Source organism: Parasteatoda tepidariorum, chromosome 7 (genome assembly GCF_982258835.1).
Source record: "Parasteatoda tepidariorum strain Cologne lab strain chromosome 7, Ptep-v5.0, whole genome shotgun sequence".
Taxonomy (NCBI): Eukaryota; Metazoa; Arthropoda; class Arachnida; order Araneae; family Theridiidae; genus Parasteatoda; species Parasteatoda tepidariorum.
Window position 1 is genome coordinate 98,704,268 of NC_141761.1, and position 22,144 is coordinate 98,726,411.

Consider the following 22,144-nt stretch of genomic DNA (forward strand, 5'->3'; position numbering starts at 1 on the left):
GTTTTACATTTAAAAAATTCAAGCAGTTTCTTTTTATTAGAATGAATCAAAGAGTTTAAATAAAGACAATAGGGTTTTAAGAAACTACTAAACATTTAATCGAAATAGATCGAGCTAATATAAAAACGAAAAATCTTCCATGCAGATGTTAGTGTTAATATAATTCTTGAAGTTCTTTGTTTTCTTGAAACATAATAATGGAAGATATAAATATGATGGCCCAATAGCTGAAAGCACTAAGCTGTTAATGTGAAGAACTGGGCTTCGATCCTCAGCGATGGCTTGAAACCTAATGCTATGTATACTAATTTGTCTGATAAGTTAAGGCGGCTTTTTGTGCAAGTCTGACCTCTCTACCAAATTTTACGGTCTTTAATGAAATTGCGAAACTTTAAAACGAATGACGCCGTCGGCCCACAACGGGCTGTTTCCCGAATGCTTTACTTTGAAAGATAATATTCTGCTTGTCTTCGAATGGAATTCAAAATTAGTAACTATCACGGCTAAATATACATATTAGTAATTACTAAGTGGAAAAATGAATATTTAAACACCATATGAAATAAACAATGCATTCAAATAGTATCTGAATATTCATTTAATCTAATTCTAAGCTAGGAAACGAGCCCTTTGAATGATCTTTGCTTCAAATGATTTCTGAATATTCATCTTTACCAGTTAGTAATTACAAATATGAATTTTCAGATACCATTTGAATGAATTGTTTACTTAAAATATATTAACTTTTACTTTTATTTTCATGAAATTGAACTAATATTATTTTTAACTTATTTTCTGCTTCAGTTCTACCAAAATTTGAAGTAAAAATCAAATTTCCCTCATTCGTACTGGCAAATGCAGAAATAATTCCGGTTGAGATTTGTGCGAAGTAAGTAAAATGATTAATATGAAATCTGAACTATTTTTGACGTAGTTGCGCAATCTTCGCTTTTTTGAATTTCCAATTTATTGTCATGCTTAATATTACGCAGCATATTTTTACTTGTAAATATATATATATACTACAAAATCAATTTTATTAATTTAGATGTTTACATCTAAAAAAACATCTTTTCATATTTTATTTATTTAAAGACTGTTGAGCAGTTTTAACCAATGATGTATTTAAAGGCTTTTCCCACTGCCATTTGCTTAAAGGTTGTTGTTACTTTTAAATACATAAATAGTATCAAAAGCCTCAAAAGCATCTTCCAGAGTAATTAGTAAATGTGGCTTCATAATACAGTGTCCCAATCATAAGTTTTTCATGTTGTTGTTTCTAATGACACTTGAATAAACCTAGCTCGTCAGCCATTGGCCTTATGACTTAAGTCAGGAAGCCTATCATTTGACAAGAGAGCACCGCTAGGGTGAAAGTGCGACTTAGTTCAGAATCCCTTGGAGAGATGGCAGCATCACTGATTTATGAAAATACTTTCACAGTTTAAACATAGATCTGGAGGGAAAATAAATTTTCTCAACATCCCTGCACCAAGTGCTCAGGGTACTGCTCAGTGACCGACCTCAGGACTTTCGATTCCACAGTTTTTACGAGCACGAATGTCACATGTCTTAGCGGCTTTTTAGACCGAACCCGCCTACCCCGGACTGAAGTCCGATGTTCTAACCATTAAGAATTCAAATCTGTGACTGTGAAATCCTGCCTCTCATTCTAAAAACAAGGAAGCTTTTAATAAACAAGTAATAACAGCAATAATAAAAAGCGTGCTTCTTCGAAAAAATTTATAAACAATGTGCTTTTTTTTTGTTTGTTTTTTTTTTTTTTTTTTGGCAAAAATCGTGTTATGTCTTAAAAACTCCCTAACTTTTCTCTGTACGCTTCCCTCTTTTGTGAAGAAAAATAAGGGAGATGTGAGTTCCTTTCTGGCAGGCAAGTAAATCATTATTCCCGATAGATTTTTGACACTGAATTGAATTGAACGCTGGATTCAACTGAACTGATTGACACTGAATTGACAGAAATAAATTTTTAAACAATCAGACTAATATTTAGGAGTTATAAATGTTTTCTAAACTAAAGCATAATTTCGTAATTGCACATATTTACGCATTTGAAATTACTGTCTTAACAATTGAGGCATTGTTTCCAATATTTTTTTTTACCTTGAATTAAATTAAATAATACAATCAAAGGAATAGATTGATTGTGTTTCTTTCAACAATTTACTATGTTTATAAGTTGCAAAACCTTTCAGGTTGGAGTGTAATTTGCCAGGTGTTCTGTTTTCACTGCTTTTAACATAAAATTATTTTTTCCTTTTTTAAGGAAAAAAATATATGTATAGTGTCTTTCTTTAAGTTTTTTATCGCTTGAATAATACTTAGGATCATCCTTTAAGCGAAGAATAAAATACTATCAAGGTTTGAAGATTGCTTATTAAAGTCTAACAGGTGAAGGAAAAGTTTAAAAAAAAAATTTTTTCCAATGCCCACCTGTGTTAACATCCGTCAATTCAGGCATATATAGGGCGATTTTGTTGGCCTCTCTTTCAGGGGCATCATATTATGTGGGCCAACACTCCCACAGTGAGGACACATAGTACAGAGAAGGAAAGAACATCCATGACTTGCCCGGGATTCGAACCCAGAAAACCTTTCTGATGCAAAGACAGTTCCCAGTTTAAAAACACTAAGTACCCGACATTGATGATATTAAAGTTCGTACAAGAGAAATTTTAAAAGCAATTTCAAACGAAAGGCGAACGCCCTTTAACCGAGACAAAAAGCGTGTTTTTATCATTTTAAACCTTCTTTCATTTAAGTTTCACGTCGATAATGATTCGTCAGACATCGACAACCTCGTTATTTATTCTAAATTTAGCTTCTCGACCTCTGTTATTAAGCTTTTTATTTAATTTCCTTACAAAGCTTTCAAAAATATATGTTGAGGACAAAGTCTGCGGAACACTCTGTTTACATTTACAATAGAAAATTTTTGTAACCTCATTGTAGATTACTGCATGTTCCGTTACGTATATTTTTCACAAGCTCTGTAGAATATCGAGATCTTTTCGTGGTAGCTGCACTGTGCAATATATACGTGAGCATTCGTGATACACGTGAAAGTACACAATATTATTCTATAATGCAATGTTTGATATCTTTATTCCTGCAGTTATACTTACGGGAAACCAGTTAAAGGAGTACTGAACCTAAATGCATCTTTCGAACGATACTATTATGAGAGAGATAACAAAGAGAATAAATATCCCATTTTGATGGAGACAGTTAATGTAAGTATTATTATAAAAGAAAAAGTAATATTTGGTTTCAAAACCATATAAGAACAATTATTTTTGACTTATTTTGCATATTAGGTATTTATTTATTTCAGAGAATAAGTAGTTTTACGAAGCAAGCTGCACATTTACTGCGTATGCTTTAAACAGCACGTATAATGAATGCAAAATGAATGTAAATAATTACTAAAAGCAGAACTTATTTCTTAACTCTACTTTGAATATTAAAAAAGCCTGAAAAAAATGAATAATAATAATTCTAGTGTTGCCGATAGATGGAGGAATATATATATATAATATAACTGTTTATTTAGGATATAAAAACATTAATGACTTAATGACTTAATAAAAATTCCAGGTAAAACTATTACAATTGAAAAAACCTTTTTTTTTTTTTTTTCTTTTTTTTGCAAAACATATTTTTATTTAACTATATTTATATACGTAATAGATACTTTAAATATTCAAATTTAATTTTAAAATAAAATAAAAATATGCCTCTGTTTTTAAAGGTCTGTTAGAAAAAAATAGCTTGTTCATGACTACGAGAAAATGTTCGTTTTGTTTCATTTTTGTATATTACAGTTCAGAACCAATCAGAGAATGTTATCCTTATGCATTCCTCTAATTACATCAGAAGTAACATTGCCATTTTTTTAAAAAAACATTATTGAATTTTGGTACAATACCTTTCGAATCAAGGTTACCATAAGTAGAATATGTACGTAATTGGAGAACCCTCATGGCCAAGTCCAATTCTGGTAAACGGTAGAAATCTTCTTGAAGCCTGCAAGAAATAATGACATCTATTATTTCCTCACCTGAAATCAAATCAAGTGTATTATTGCAAAATCTGTCATTTCCTATATAGTTGATTCTGCACAAAACCTCCTAGAAAAGAGAAGACCTCAGCACGGTTAACCGTAAACAAGAAATTTGATCCTTTAGTAGTCCAAACGTAGTGACATCTTTCTTATTTACATCCATTGCGCAGTTCATGTTCGTTACGTCGGACTACTAAATTGACCCGTGCTGAGGCCTTCTTTCTTCTAGGAGGTGTTGGTATGATACAGAGCAATCTCGGTTTTACGCAAAGTTTGTGTATAACATACGTATAAGTTTCTATAAGTTTGCATATATGTTTGTATAAGTTTGCATACGTATAAAATACGTACCGTAAACCGGGGCGAGTCTACCCATTTTTTCAGTTTGTCAACTTTCAAGTGGTCAAACTTTTGCAAATATTAAAGAAAAAAGGCTTTTAATAGGTGTTTCGGAATCGCTATTTATCCCTCTTTAGAACTGTGAAATCGATTTTAGAAAATATTAACAGTTACGCTGTTACTGTATATTTTTATAGAACTGCTGACAAATCTCTCGTATGGGGCGAGTCTACCCATTCTACTAAAATGAATGTTAACATTGCAAATAATCAAATTTTGCAATTAAATGTTATTTTAGTTACTATATAGGATATTTATGAAGTAAAATTCATAACTTTATTATATATTCCATTTTTTTATTCATAAAATAACACAAATTGAGTATTTGATCGATTATCACATTTTGATCACAGTTTTGTTTTTATAATCATTAACATTATAAAATAACATTTTTTTCTGATTATTGTTGATAAAAATAAATTAATATTAATATTGTTATTGTTTGGCTTTTATCCTTTGGATAGCTTTTTCCATCTCAGGTGGCATTTTTTTGTAACATTTAAATCCATTTGTTTTGCGAATATAATTTCGAATCATCTGTAATAATAAATAATAATTTATTTAACTTGCATTAAATGAAAAAAGTTAATTTTGTAATATAAAAATTGAAAAAATAGGTAAAATAAACATATTTTATATTTACATTTATATTTAACCTATAAATTTTCTTATTAATGATAAATTTATCAATGCAGAATTAAAATAATATACTCAAATTCATTTAAAATAACTTAATTTTAATATAAACAAAGTTCTAAATTATATTATTATGCTTTATTAAAACTAAATACGAATGGGTAGACTTGCCCCGCGAATTCCGGCTTTTTGCTTACAACAGCAAAACTTGCATTCTTTTTGTTTTTTTTCATATAAAATTAATGTAATCTTAGTCTTAGATAAGTTTATCACTTAACCAAAGTGAAAATAGTAATAATAATAATATACTTACGGAGCACCAACTAAAAGTTTGCTGATTTTCAATACAAATCGCTCAAAAGACGTTTGAACAGGTCGGTTAAAAAGACACCAAATAAATGAAAACGGATCAAACTACTACAGCGCCATCTTCCTTAGAGTCTGAACTAAGTTCTCCGTCGGTAAAAAATTTCTTATTTGCAATTTAAAATAGTGAAAATGAAATAAAACTAAAATGGGTAGACTCGCCCCTGGATGGGTAGACTCGCCCCGGTTTACGGTATACGCAAAGTTTGTGTATAACGAACTCGTGGAATGCTACGTGAAAGTACGAAATCTTTCAATTTTTGTCAGTTGTAGTAACGTGATGGTATTTTTTATGCTTTGATCCTTATTAATTCATATCTCATTTTTTCCCTTGTCCTTGCTTTTTTCTGCTTTTTATTTAAATTATGGTTTTAACTTTAAAAAAAAAGTTTTAAGTTTCTTATCTAACAATTTTTCTTTTTTTTTCTCTCTCTCTTTCTTACGAAATGAAGAGTGACGAGAAAATTGGTTATTTTATTTCCCTTCCATAAAAAAACATTTTTTTGTTGTTTTATTCAATTTGATCTAAAATTCAATTTACAGTTAAAATACAAACTCAAACCAAAGCCATAATAACTTCCATAAAATCCATAAAAACTTTTTTAAAAACCCTAAAAGTTCTTAAAGTAATCGGTTCTTTACAAGCCCTGTAAAAACATTTACCTAAAATTCCAAATTTCTAATTAAAATATTTTTCTATTTCACTGTCAAGTTCACAATAAATGGAATAGGGCTTGAAACCTAAGGGCTCAGCTAGTTAGCTATTGTTTGCTATGACACTCTTGCATATGATACTAACGTAATATGTTCTTAAGATATTCACTATTTTTTAATCATTTCTGATACTATAACGACAGTCCATTTTCATAACATACGAAATAGTTTTTGATATAGCAATTGAATAAATGAAGGAAGGATTGCGATATTTATCTTGAAAATGGTAATCATGACCTACCCTGATAATGTATTATAAAATATCATTATCGGAAAATAAATTCGAAAAATATAGATATTTTACGATACGTTGTCAAAAACAAATGCGAATAATTTCCAGCGTCTAAATCAATTTATGGTACAAAAAGTTGAAAACAACCAAACAATTACGTTTCTTGTAGCCTTCGAATCCGAACTTTTATAAATATTAAGTTTTTAATGACCTGAACAAAACAGTTCTTGAGATATCCTTACATTTTTTATCTTTTACATTTTCTATCTACATTTCATTTTTATCTATTTTATCCTTATACATTTTTATCTATAAATTATTCAGCTCGATGGCTGCTATACATATGATTTGAATGTAACGAAGATTCAAAGTGATCAATCATATTATAACTACAGACGGATCGAGGTTGCGGTTAAAGTTCAAGAAGAAGGAACAGGTAACTATAATAATAATAATCTTATACTATAATACGAGGAATGGTTGCCAAGTCGAAAATCGCCCCAGAATTAATAAACTCCGGTAAACTTGGGGGTCTGGGGTTTTTGGCCACGAGGAATCGATTGGCGCCGGTTTTAAAGCGCTACGGTCGAGCAGTTCGGAGTTACAGATAGAATATTTTCAAACTTTATTAGTTCGCCATAATGGCTATAGATACTTTACTCCACTCTTATAAATGTATGCTAATGCGAACCTTACAATTGAAATATTAATTTTTGACAACTTAAACCAATAATATACGAAGGAATTAATAATTTAATTGTAAGGTTCGCATTAGTTTACATTTATCAAAGTGGAGAAAAGTTTAACTTTTGTGTTAAAATCACCGTCAACAAAGTCCAACATTTCAACATTCATCAGATTTCAAGCTACATTTTTAACATGCAGAACGCACCTCTACATGAAATTCTTCAAGGAGCCGGAATTTTGGAACAACAAGCGATCAACTCAATTCTACCCGCAAATGGACAACTAGAAGATACCGTCATTGTCAGAATGCTTCTCCATTACGCCGAACAAGCTTACCCGACCGTCAAAGTTGCCGTACTTCACCCTGAATTTGTCGCACGCTTCTACGTTACAACAGCGGATGGCGCTTATGAAGGAATGGCTCTTCTCAACGATATCAGCGACCAGAACAAGGCTTCCAACTATCTATACGGCGTTCAACAAGGATTCGACGTGCTACTCATTCCCATTCACAAGAGAGCTCAAATGGATAGAGGCGAGCACTGGATGCTAGGAATTTACGAAGCAAGCTATGGAGAACGTCAACTATTAGTCTGCGATCCAGTCGACAACCCGCTGCCCATCGATGCTGTTTTGAGAAAAATACTGCGACACGTTTTGAATAACGTTGTTACGAATGAAAAGCTGAAAGGATGCATCGTGAAACCTCGCAACGCTTACAACCACCAGGATGACGCGTCTTCCTGCGGAGTTTACATCGTCTTTTATGCTCGACAATACCTCTCTCATCGACGCCTTTTCCTGGACAAGAATTTTCAAGAAGCAGATGAACGGAAGCAAATTTACGAATTCGTTGTGAACAGTGTTTTTAATTGTATAATTTTTTGTTATCAATTACATTTTATTTCCTATGACTTTTCAAACTTTACCTTTGTGTAGAATAGTTCCCTTTCCAAACTTTGTTTAGATAGTTTACAGTGGTGCACATTAACCGGTTATCTTTTCACCAAGGGTTTCACAAATTTTCTTATGGCATGTATTGTTTTGATAAATCACAATTGAAAACTTAAATCTTCGAGTTAGCTTCGATACCTGTTTTCTCCGAGCGGAGCTCGGTCACCCGCTGGTAGTAATAATAATAATAATCTTATTAAGTGTAAGGTGGAGTAAAAAGCTGAGTGACGGACGGCTTTAAGAGAACTTTTGTTAACATTCATCCATTGGCGATAAAGACCTCTATTTCTTATCCGCAAGCTTACAGTTGGCGGAATCTATAAATCCCTGACATTCATTTGAATTGTTCGCGTCTTAGCGTTCTTAGTCTTGGTGTTTTAATTTCGAGGAAAAATAAAGATTTTTAAAGCTTACTCGTCGATTAATTTTTGCTAAATGCACTTAAAACCTTCATCCACTGTCAAATACTGTCACTTAGTACCTCTATCTACTGAGATCATTGAAATTTAAAGACTTGGCACTCTTGTGTAGTTAAATATAAAAAAAAATAGATCTCTTTCCAAGAAACCTCAATATTTTCCAAAGTTTCAATTAGAACTTTCTTTTAACCCTTTATTAGGTCTTTTTTTCTAGTAATGTTACGTCAAAATACTTTTGTGGCTTAGATTTATTTACAAAAAGAAATTATTAAGCCAATTAATAAAAATTTATTTTTATTTTGAAGACCTTTTTTTTTCTTGGTATTAAGGTGGGTTATATTTTCAAAATTTTTTCCTATTGTGAAGATTTGGTCATGAACTTAAAATTCTTTGCACACAAATAAGCAGTGAACTGATTGTTAAGACACGGTTACCAGTAGAACATTGAATCACTGGCTACGGTCACTTTGAGCGGGAGGGGGTAACCACTTTGATCAGCCTGCAAGGGGACCGAGGGTGTGCGGTATCAGTCCTATTGCAGGTCGTTGTGGTACCGAATCAGGGGAACCATCTCGTACCCAAAGGACCAAAATTGTGATGGTATATCTTCGGATCATCCTCAGGGATGTTTCCCAGACCGTTGCCAATAGTTCATTGCGCAGCTCTAGAGCTACGTAAACCAACAACTATAAATGAGCGAATTTATAAATCATGTGTTCATAACTGAACTCAATGGGAAATGATGAAATATACGAATGCTTAATACTCAAGAGCAAAAATATATTCTTGATTCCACGCAATCCTTTAATATTGTCTGTATTTATGTAAACAAAACCCATTATTTGGCCAGTATTTTTTGGGGTTATTTCCCAAAGTTGTCAACAAATGGCAGCACAAATGGTAGATGGTAAAATAGCTTTCCATCGACTCTTAAAATTTAAGTTGCTGGAAAGCATGCTTCCCACATCCTTATAAAGAGTTATACACTTCAAGTGCATTGAGGGTACACCGCATTTTCTTCTACGAAAATCGCTTATGAATTACGTAACTGTTTAGTCGATAATTTTTTTTCTTTAATTATACTTAGTTGAAACATGCTATCATTAATATTATAGTTTAATTGTTTTTAATCCTAACTGATATTACTTTAAAACATCTATTTATGTGCTTATACGAATTCTATTTTCGACCATAATTATAAAGCAACAGAAAATTGAGATAATTTAGATAAATAAAAGTAACAGCTTAAACGCACACGGGAATGCATGAGAACAAGGGTAGCGTCCCTACACCGCCATTGGGTTTCCGCCAATGGGTTCAATTCTCGAATTTTATAACGTGCCCTATCACCTCTCGTAATTTGTAATCGCTGTACCATATACCCCTATATAAAATTTTAAATCAATGTGGTATTACAGGTGTAGAAAAAACTGATACGCAGTACCTATATCGCCAAACGTCACCATTGAGTCTATCTTTCATCGATAGTCTGAACTACTACAAACCTGGCTTACCATACAATGGAAAAGTACGCAGTTTTAAAATTTTTAAATAACCTGAGTTAATTGTATGTTAAAATAAATGCTACTTATTTTATTTTTACAGTTAAAAGTGTCAAATCCGGATAACAGCGTTGCAGCTGAGGAGCCAATAGAGATATGCGTTACAATAAACAAAAAGCGTATTCTTGCGGACTGGTGGGCAACTAAAACAATCAAAGTGTGCAGAAACTACACTTCATCTGAAGAAGGATTGATTTCATACACTATTTTACCACAAAACGTGGATGTCATTTCGATGAACTTGGATGTGAGTACAGAGTAGCATTTATTGTTCAAAGCAATTTGTTCTGAAAAAACCATCCTTAATGTATGTTTTTAGTTTCCTTGTCAAAAAGATAGAGAAAAAAACTCAATAGCTGTTGAAAATTTTATGTTTACATAGATTATAAAATAAAAAATATAATTTTCCAAAATTTGACTCATCATGACAGACGAGATTAAAAATATCAGAACTTGTTTTAGAAATTGGAGTGGAGATCAGAAGAAAATTTTCAGAAACACCATCGAATACCATGAGGCTACTAAACTGGTTTTGTAAGTTTTAATCACGCATCTCTTAACAGTGATTCTCCAGATTTTTAAGACATTATTTTCCTTGTGTTTTTCTTTAATTGCAGATTGTTTAACAGCCCTCAACGTGTTTACTTTTTTCAGATGTGTGTGTATATATATTAGTCTGAAGTAGTTAATGGCTACCTCCGATATCTTCGCCATTGCTAATTATTGACGAGAATTAATTAAAAATTATATTGATTGTTTGATTGCTTTCTAGCAATGCAATGAAATAATCTTTTACACATTAAAAATTCTGAATAGTTGACAGAATTTTTAAAAATCTTGCTGTTGCACCACCCATTTAATTCTGCTAATTCACTAACTCTAATTATCAATTAAATTCAGATTTAATGCACTTTTTATCTAACTGAAGATACACTTTTTTTACGTAAATCTATTTTTTAACTTTTCTATTTCTTTCCTATGTTTATTTCTATTTAATTATTTTTTAAAAGTAACAGAATTTTTTCAGTTGTTATTACTCAAGAATGTTTCAACAGCTTTTCTTTAAAAAAAAATTTTATTTATGAAACAATTATATAAGTTTTTTTTAAAACCAAAATTCAGCAAATCTGATGTAACATTTAACCTGGAGTTTAATATTTTTAGTCTATCCCATTAACTATACCCTTATTAGCCTATATATGGTGTTAAATATTTTCCTTTAATTGTGAGAAATTAAATTAAATAAATTGATGCATTGAATTAAGTGACTTTTTTCTGGGGAAAAATGAATTGAATGGGAAAAGAGACCAGAACGGAAAATCAATGAAATGAAAATTCAGAAACCAAGATTTTTTGAAAATTTTTTTTTTTTTTGACCTAACCAAAAGTAAAATTAAAAATTTTCTTCACTTCAAAATAAACAAACAAACAATTCACGTATGCTAGAGTAAAATATATATTTCGAGTTCTAACGGGAATTAATTTTACAAATCCACTTTTTTCGAAGATCACTTAACTTATTTTTTAGCTCCTTTTTTTAATTATATATTTTTTTAATTTTTTAGGCAAAATCCTTGAAATATGCTCCTGACGACACTGGTGGACCAAATGTTCTAAGCCAACCCCAAACAAGCAGTTATTTGAGCCCGTTCTTTTCACCCTCTAGTAGCTTCATTCAAATTCAGCCAATTCATCAACCAGTTGAATGTGGCTCAAAACAAACTTTAAAATTATTATTCACAGCTAAAGAAGACGCGGACTTCAAGTTTTATTACCAGGTACATTCAGGGTTTCCAAACTTTTATACAATATCCGGGAAAATTTCTTCTAAGTTCATGTTTAAGTGCTCCACTCATCTCCAGGGGGTATTCGAAGGAAAAATCTCACCGGAGGATGGAGCTCTCCCTCCCACGTGAGTAGCTCAGGTCTAACAGCTACCCAAGCAAGCGACCCGGCTATGCAACTACCTAAGGCTTTATCAAAATCAAACAAACTATACATTCAGGGCAATAGGCACACTCCCAATTATGCAATCAAATTCCTTATTACATCAATATAATGTTCTTTAACGAGTGTATTTTTCGTTTCTTTAAAATATATGTTTGGAAACATAAATATAATCCAATAAAACTAAACGATGCAAAAGGACAATTTAAAAATCAGACTAATCATTGGTCACAACACAGGTAATGCCTTATAGTGGGCAGTTAAGCGCAGTCTCTAAACTTAAATGTTTCATAATGGACGTATTTATATAGTGATGAGACCCAGCATATCCTTTTGTTTTAAAATGGACAGAAGAAACTCTAAAATCAAGTCAAAAATCAGGAGTAAGTCAGCGAAAATTAACCACTGGTGATTAAAAATAAAATTTTACCAAACAATTAAAATCAAAGAACTGAGAGTTAAAATATCTTAGTAAAATCGACAGTCTAAAAGCCAAAATTTAATACCAAAACTCGAAATTACCAAGTAAAATCTTTTAGTTAAAATAACAAGAATGATAGTCAAATAGTAAAAGTAAAAACAAGAACACAGAAAATTATTGGCTTTGTCTGGCTCAAGTTAGTATCCTGTGAGTATAGAGCCTAAGAGGTCGTCGGGCCCAAACAGATCTTCTAAGCTTGTTTTAGTAGTAGTTTTAATGATTTAGCTAAACAATCTACGAGACAACCGAAAAATTATGTATACCCACTTCCAGTTTCATATCTTAAACGACGTATTAAAGATTCTCTTCTAACAAAATGGCAATTTCAATGGAATAATTCAGACAGAGGCAGACGTCTATTCAAAATTATTAACAATGTTACTTTTTTCAAAACAATTCCTCCAAAACAAGTCATCTGGTTCTTGACGGATTATGGACCATTTCCAACCTTCTTTAATTACCTGCATATAACAGATACTGATCTTTGCACCTGCGACCAACAAGGTTCGCCTGAACATTATCCCACTAGTTGTTCCTACACTGTCTCCTGGCATAGTTGTCAACCTAGCCCAACAAATTTAGAAATTTGGCAGAAAACTTTTATTACAAACAATACTTTAAACAAAAGATTAATAACAGTAATGAACTTCTTAGCGGATAATGACTATCTATTAAAATTTTAATAACTTCTCATTTCACATGTATAATATTTTTTTTGTCTTTTTTCTCCTTAAATTCCACACTTTCAGTAAAATCTGCTCTTTTTTTTTAAATTTTTTATTTTTTTTAAATATTATGTTATTTAGGCTGGAGTGGAGCTGGACCAGCGGCCAAGTCCTGGGCTATATGGTTAAGGGTTTTCATAACCTAGGTACATGCTCAGGGCTTGGAGGAAAGAAAAAAAAATAGTAGTTTTAATGACTCTGATTTGATCTTGTGATTTCATCCAACTTTCTTGATCAATCAAGCCATTAAAAAGCCTTAAACAAAGAACCCGGAACTTTGGGCAATCTCTAATAAGTTGATTGATACTTTGAATTTGCCGATAACATTTGCAGGCACCAGATTTTTTTGTTTGTTCTGTAAATTTTACTAAAGATTATTTTCCATGCCACTATATATAAATGGTTCAAAAATTCATATAAAACATTACTTTGTTCCAGATCTTTCGTAGTGAGGCTTTCGGCAAAAATAGTCATTATTCATTCGTCTACTGCTCTATAAAAAAAGTGCAGCAGTTGGTAGTCCTGTTAATTCAACTCTTATGAATATATAATCATAATTTGAATGGACATCAAACACATGGAATAAAATCAACGAAATAAATTACATTTTTTGGAACACACAATAAAAAAACTATTGGAAATAATTTTTATTTTGATAAAGCATATTTTAAGAAAAACTAATAAAAATTGAGGAAGTGATAAAAATAAAGTTTTTTAAAAAAAATTATATATGGGTACGTGATTAAATTGCTGTTTGTTCTGCATATCAATATTTTGTGTATGTTTAAAATACAATGGAAAAGAAAAATGTGTATATAGTTTAATAGTTACAGGCTATGACTCAAATAAATAAATAAAATTTCAAACTAAATTTCCTCTAAAAATTAAAAAAAAATGAAGCCTTGAAAATTTCAGATATTACTTTTTTAAATTGTTTAAATGCAGCTACAGAAAAGAATGCTCGACAAAAAAATTTATTCAATTCAAAAAAAAAAATCAAATTTCTAAATTAGCTTATATTTTATGCTAAAATCAGCATGCATTCAAAACGTATTATGAAACAATCTACTTTCTCATAACCTTCAAGTTACAAAGCAATCAAAAAATATCTGCGTGCTGTAATAAATGCATTATTAATCAATAGAATTTTTCATAAACTTATAATTTACAAAACAATCAAAAGTTTTTTGCATATGTAATTAATAAATATAATTTTTCGTAAAATCTTAGGTTAGAAGACAATTGAAAATTATCTGCATGGATACGAAATGCATGCAGATAAGTTTGATTGTTTTGCAACTATTAAAAATCTATCTAATCGTCTCAATCAGTTTAACTGCTCAATAATCCTTATTATTTCTCATAAAGGTTTCGCGGCAATCAAAAATTGTCCTTGAAGATTATGTGGAGACTCACTTTTCGTCAGAAAAAGATGTTTCCAGCCAGTACGAAGATGAAGATAAAATCATTGATGGTGATGAAATCCAACTAGATCCTCCTAAAGAAACCGTACCCAAGTCGTCGGTAGATAAGTGTCCAGAAGCCCAAGAAAGTCGGTATGTATTGCATCAGAATTTTTTTGCTGGGAACGAGAATAAAATGGTTGATTATTTGACAGGTACTACAATGTACTACAAAGGTACTGCAGTAGCACTAAAGGTACTGCAGTGTACAAACGGTGAGATGTCTTAGCTTTTAAAAATAATTATGTGAGTGATTATTTGGCAGGTACTACAATGTGTCTTAAAGTACTACAATGTTTAAAAGGCGAGATGTCTTAGCTTTTAAAAATAATTTTCTGCTTAAAAGCAAAATATTTGGTCTTTAAGATAACGCGTCCTCAATACATCTGGTCTTAGAAAGAATTTATATGTGGCAAATAACGAGAAATCTTTTCTTCTAGGTCATTTTTATGAGGATACTTTATCTCGTCTTTTTGAATCCATTTATGCAAATAATTAAGGTTTTTTTTACATAGTAAGTATGTACATATTAACTATGTACATATTAACTATGTAATTATGTACTATTTTATACGCTTTTATTTAGATAATCAAGGCATAATGAAGATGTCTAATAATTTAAAAAGAAATTCAAATTAAAAACTGAATGATTCTAACAGCCACCGTGGAACATTTTTTATGCTTAAAAATTGTGAGTATAAAAACAAGACTGAAATAAATATGAACAATTAAATCTATGGTTTGGTTAAAATGTTTCGTATTTTAGAAAAATTCTTCCCGTGATGAATCTTCGTCCAGAAATATGAAACACGTGTTAAAGATGAGGTGTCTTAGCTTTTAAAAATAACATTCAGCTTGTATGCAGGATAATTCATCTTTAGGATAGCGTGTCCTCGATATATCTGGTCTTAGAAAGAATTTTATGTGTGGCAAATAATGAGAAATCTTGCCTTCTAGGTCATTTCTATGAGGATACTTCATCTCACCTTTTTCAGTTCATTTATGCAAGTAATTTAAGATACTTTTACACAATTGATATACACATTTTCTATTTCGTATTAATATTACACGAAAAAATGGAGAAAATATCATAATATAACTTAGTAATAAATTACAAGTGAGAGAACTTAGATGTTATATTACAAAAAGCATCATTTTGCCTAATTTGCAATATAGGGGTATACAACCTTTTAAAATTTGAAGAACCTTTTGCTCTTTTTTATGAAAGAGTTTATAAATCAAAGCAGAAAAAATAGGATATCAAAGGTTGATCCTACTCAAATTTGCAGCCTTATTAATGCATCTTTAATTTATCATAATACAAACATCTCATTAAAATAATAAAAAGTTAGCTATTGGTTTTTTCCCTCGGTTTTTGAAATATTTTCTATGGTCAAGAAACAAAAACAACAATGCTTTAAATTATAACAAATTAATAAAAAAGATGTTTTTAATGACTTGGCAGTGATTTTTTCTTACTGCAACATACTTTTAGGTCTAAAATACTTGTTGAAATCTGTAACCCAGTGTCATCTTCATCGCCCAATCTCTTTCTGTATTCAGTCAAATATACAAGGAAAAAAAATTTTGCGTACATAGACAGAAACAAATGACATTATATGTATCAAAGATTTTTTTTTGGCAATTCCAAGATATTCTTTTCTAATGTCTAATCCAAAAATGGTTAATATCACCTTAATTAAATTCCAGTTTCAACGGCTGATGTATCAGTTTTTTCGGTTAATCGGTTGATGTATCAGTTTCCAGTTAATTTTCTTTAATCGGAAGTTCAGGAATGCCTCAGTCTCATAAAGGATTTTTTAAAATAATAATTTTGTTTTTGAACAGGAAAAAATTTAAGAATTTTTTTTTCAAATGTAAAAAATGCTGGACCACAATAATTTTTAAATATCTATCAAGATTAGATGAACTAAATATTATGCAAATTGGAAAAACATTTAACCAGCTAAAATTTCAGAAAGCTAAAATTCAAAAGAGTTACGTCAGTTTTATATTGTACTTTGAAAATATAGATGACTGTTCCTTGCAAAGCTGTGTTGAGCTCATTGCAACAGGTAAAAATAACAGCTAGATCAAAACTTGTCGAAGCCTAATTACACCATTTAATTTTTGAGCTTATTAAGATGCATGTTCAAATAAGATAAATCTTATTTTATATTTGACCTCATCTCTTAGAATCTTGTCAGCGCTTTTCCGAGAGATATCCTATGAAATTACATGTGCAGCGATAGTGTTTTTTGTAAACTTCTCATAATTAATGTGCTTTCGCGTGAATTTACAAAATCAAAATTTCTTCTGTTTTTCTTTTAAATATTTATTTTTACAGGCAAATAATAACAAGTCAACTGTAAAGAAACAAAGATTTCGATAAGCTAAAATTTCACATAAATTTTGGCATTTTGATTAAGTAAATAGTAATCACTTGCGGATTCCAAGTCAATGTTCCACGGGACCTTGTGTTCCGAGGAACCCAAGTTAACGACCTCTGTTATAATAATTACAATGAATATGTTAAAAAGGTTACATACTAATAAATATCCTAACATTTCCCATTACTAAGTAGTCGCAAATTGTATTTGAGTTTTCATATTTCGCAAAATGCAAAAAAACATATATAATCTCAGTCTTAAATATTTATTGTAAATAAAAAAAGGGGATACTAAACTGTTTTTTTCTGATGTCATTTATAGATATTTGCCACCACTTGGAGAAATTGATATAGCCATAGATGCAGATATCAACTTATCACCAACCATTTACGTGCTTGTTTACTACGTTAGGGATGATGGCGAAGTAGTAGCGGATTCAATGAAAATCGATATTGAAAACTGTTTCAAAAATAAGGTATGTTATTAGATGAGAAATTGAAATTTTCATTTCAAAAATAGTTATAGAATAGCAATCAACCTTATTTTAGTTTTCTATTCATATTTTCTAAAAAAATTTTTAATGATTGATCTCTCTAATTCCTAGTAATGACCATATCTCGAGAAATATCATTAGAGCACAAATAATACTTTTTTTATATTTCCAATGCCCACCTGTGTTAACATTTCGTCAATTCAAGCAATTACAGGGCAAATTTGTTGACCTCTCTTTCAGGGACACCATTTTAAGTGCGCCAACGTTGTACCCGCAGTAAGGGCAGATAGTAAAAAGAATCAAAGCTTAACCCCGTCCCGCCCCCGTCAGGGGGCATCCGGAGACTACTGTAGACTCAAAGTGCACGCACGTGACCTCTGAGCAAAAGAAAAAGACGATTCAAAAAGGTTGACATGGTGGTGATCCATGGCAACACGTCAGAAAAATGGGCAAGAGAGGCAGAAGCAACTCCAGGGAAAACCTTGGTTGATGTAGGTTGGACGATGCGTGCGCAGAGCAGCGACCTCACCAAGATCCAAAGATTCCCTGCCCCCAACCTGAAGGCCTCAAAGAAGTTAGTGAAATCTTAAAACTAACAAAAGTAGTTACTCAGAAAATAGAATTTAGGAGCTTGAGTGTTCAAACATAATAAACGAGGCATGAATAAAAAAAATTACAAAAAAATAAAAAGCATTGAAAAAAGGTAACAAGCATATTGTGATGATGAAAAGTACCAGAATTTGTCCAAAGCCCATGAAAACAGATACACTTTCAAAAAGAAGAGTTACGGCGACTTGTAAAAACTATGAAAGAACATCCATCTTGTCCGGGATTTGAACCCGTCAATCCTTTCTGATGCAAGGCCAGTTCCCTGACCATACACAGTCCTATATGCACACAAATAATATTATAAAATGTGGAGTTTTTTTTAAATTTTTTTTATACAGAGTCGATAATGTACCACACCTCACGTGGGGAAAATTTTTTCTTCGTTATCTGTCTGCTTTAGTCTAGTTTCTTTTCACTGTGGGAGGAGGGAGGGTAAGTATAGAAAATTTTATTGGGATCCACTGACCCCACTTTACTGTATGAAGAATAATACTTTATCAATTTACATAATGTGGATAATGTAAATCTATATTTACTTTAAGTGAATAATCATGCATCAATCGAGTTGTTCGGAATAAATATTGATTTATGACAACATTTTATCATCATAAAACATAAAAAATATCAGTGTCTATGGTATTTTCATAAAATCATACATTATGAAACCATATCAACTCGTATTAATGAAAAAGCCTGTCCATAGAAATGGTTAAAATTCCTCCCTATAAACCGCTTAGCAAAATTGCATACAATCCATGTTTAAATTGTATAATTGAAATTACTTCAGTAAAAGTAAATAAAAAATTAAAAAAACATTTTTTTAAACTTTCCATCGATCAATAAATACTTTTTAATTGCTTTGAAATCCTTACAATCAAGTGGTTTCAATTAAGTAACTTAAATGCGTTTTTGCCATTAAACTCTTCAATTAATAAAAATTGTTTTTACAAAACTATTAGGTTGATTTTGCGTTTGGCTATGATGCGCAACAGCCAGGTGCAGAGACACCAGTTACAATAAAAGCTGGAGCTAATTCCTTATGTGGCATTAAAGCAGTGGACAAGAGTGTCCTTTTGTTGGACAACAGTGACCAGCTCACAAAAGAAAAGGTAATTCTTGTGTGGAAATAGTTATTTATTACTTCTATGCCTAAAAGTATTACAGATTTTGAAAGTAAAGATCTTTCATTTTTACTCATTTTCTTTGAAGTTAACTCCAAATATATATATCCCAAATGAAAATTGCGTAGAATGATTCCGATTATATTAGTAAACAAGTAAGATATTTCTAATAAACTGACTTCTAATTATCATAATTTTTAAATCCAACCTAATATTTTTGTATTGATTTTGAATTGATTAAATTTGTCCAATAAACAAAAATTAAAAATTGAGATTTTTAGATGCTAAATCAAAAAGTTTTTCTTTTCTTTTCTTTTTTTTTTAAAATTTTGTAATATTGAATGTTCTGTTCATTTTTAATCAGAAAAGAAATCTGAATTTCCATAAAGGCAACATACGAATGGAAGGGCAATTTTTAATCATAATACAAAGTAAAAATATATAATATTCCTATACAAAATTTTCATAATACAAACTTATCATAATACATTCATACGACTGATTACTGATTTTAATAAAACGTGATCCGTATCTAATAGATAATATTTGTATTTAATAAACAATCAATATTTAATTTGTAAAATGTAATTTTTTAACTAATTTAGATCATTTTATTCAAATTTATATTTTGAATTTTGCATAGAATATCAGTGTTTGGTATAAATTTCAACGTGGCTGATGAAAATTTGTTTTTCTTTTACTTTAATGTCGTTCATAATCAATACAGTTCAATTTATATCAAATCAATTTTGTTAAAAATTACAGGTTTTCCAAATGGTTGCAAATTTTGATTCTAATCAATATTACCCAAGTAATCCATGCTATCGTAGCAAAGTACAGCCAGGTAATCACTTTTTATTATTAATCTTGATACCATTCTTTACAAAATTTACGTTGTATATATTATACTGCAAATTTGGACTGGATCATTTTTTACCTACGTTTTTTATGTACCTCTCACAAACCAAATTGTTTTTTTCTTCATCGATTGCAAATAAATATTTTCTTACTTAAAAAATAGAACGAAATTTGTAATTCGTAATATCGGCTGAGGAGAAAAGTGGCTAATGAAAAGCTTTGCAACTCCTCCTTTCTTGTTACCATCTTTCTTGTCGAGTCTTAGACTCCAACGGTTCTCTAGCCTCTCCAGAGTCATGACTTCGCTCCATTAGACTTCTTCCTGTATAAGAACTTGAAAACTTTACTGAAAGGACATTTTTCTGACATTTAAGATTGCACCATGATTCCGAAAGGACATTTATGCCATAATGACTTATATGCTTGGATATCTCACTAGAATGCATTGAAGAATTGCCAGTCTGATTTGAAATTATTTAAAGTTTTGTATCAATCTGATCCATAAATGTTTTTCAATCAACTTCCTGACATTAGTTTTAGGACAAAAACTGTAACTGATAAATCTACAATCTATAAGCACAAAAATTAAATTTCACATTGTTTGAAATATTTGCACTTTGCCTTCGAATAATAAAAACATTATTTAGTCGTGTTTATAAACAAACTAAAATAGAACTCCGAAATTAGGTAATGATTTTATATATTCCTATTTAAAATTATAAAACATTCTTGAATTTATTACACGTACATGCAAAAACATGTTTTCATTTAATGGGTCAGCTATGTATTCTTTATACTGTTTTCATATTTCATGTTTTTACAATTACAGAAAAAGGATGAAAGTAAGTTTTGTAATATTTTCTTTAAAAAAATTACGATAAAATTGAATTTTTGTGTCTTTTCTACCAAAATAATTTGGAGTTTTGATTACTTATGAAACATTTTATCAAACTGAAACTTATACTATTTAATTTATCAATGCTATAACTATTTATTTAATATTGTTTAAATGATTTTAAATTGACAATAAAAAGTGACTTTTTGGAGCACATTTTTATTAGCATTGCTTATTGTGAAAATTTAGTGCCACTTTTGATTACTTTATAGTTTAAATTAGTGACATGTTGTTCTTATCTTCTTTTATATTACTTATGTATTTCGTTTTCAGGCTTAGAAAATGCAGCAGTTCAAAAACTGTTTATACCATTTCCACCAGTCGGAAGTTCATCAAATTATGAAGATTCTCTATCAGCGTTTCAGGTTAGTTTTTAAGCCATTTCAGCATTTATAATAATTTTTAGCGTCTTTTTAATTGACAAGGAAATAAGAAAGATTTAAATTCAGCTTTTAAAGTTTTTGAACTTTTAAATTTGATCTTTGAATTTAATAAACAATTTAATATTATGATAGTGCATTTATTTCTAAATAGAATAAATTAACCACGCACTATGAAAGCGGTCCCCAACCTATATTCCACGAACCATTGGTGACTTGCAAGAGAATTGTTAAAGAATGAGAATTCAGATACTAGTAAAACAATTCAGTCAACACAACGCTTCCTAACCACCAAAACGTGTTTGGATTTTTTCCAGTCTTGAAATTTCCGGACATTGGATCCATTAGAGTGGATTTCAAGACATGGTAACGAAAATGTATAGTTCATTCACCAGGAGTTGGCACTTTGCTCAGCCTTCATCACGTGGTATCCGACGATACTATTTCGCTATTTTTGGCAAAAGGATGTGAACAATCCTGAACAAAGATGCTATTTGATGATCGTATGACAAAAATATTTATTTCGAAATCTTCATGTGCATTTTTTTAGCATTAAATATTTCATAACTTTGATAATATTTCTCTCTTTTGAGTGAATCGTTTGTTCTTTTTGAGACATTTTGTTGGGAAAAAAGCAGTTTTTAAATTCAAAATATAGCTAGAGTAACGAAAGGTATTTATAATAGCGAATGATAAAGGGAAGTAAATGACTGAGAAATAATTCACTGT

General features: G+C 30.6%; 1 protein-coding gene across 6 annotated transcripts in view; it reads left to right on the forward strand.

Moving 5' to 3' along the window:
* Window positions 1-22,144, forward strand: part of LOC107450328 (alpha-2-macroglobulin) — a 76,578-nt gene that overhangs the window by 17,344 nt on the left and 37,090 nt on the right. For all 6 annotated transcript variants that reach the window (XM_043047096.3, XM_043047097.3, XM_043047098.3 and 3 more), the window contains 11 exons: window positions 805-889; window positions 3,137-3,254; window positions 6,756-6,867; window positions 9,910-10,019; window positions 10,097-10,300; window positions 11,619-11,831; window positions 14,575-14,762; window positions 17,381-17,534; window positions 19,121-19,270; window positions 20,048-20,126; window positions 21,309-21,400. In XM_043047096.3, coding sequence (XP_042903030.2) covers window positions 805-889; window positions 3,137-3,254; window positions 6,756-6,867; window positions 9,910-10,019; window positions 10,097-10,300; window positions 11,619-11,831; window positions 14,575-14,762; window positions 17,381-17,534; window positions 19,121-19,270; window positions 20,048-20,126; window positions 21,309-21,400 — 1,505 coding nt within the window. The remainder of the gene's footprint in view (window positions 1-804; window positions 890-3,136; window positions 3,255-6,755; window positions 6,868-9,909; window positions 10,020-10,096; window positions 10,301-11,618; window positions 11,832-14,574; window positions 14,763-17,380; window positions 17,535-19,120; window positions 19,271-20,047; window positions 20,127-21,308; window positions 21,401-22,144) is intronic.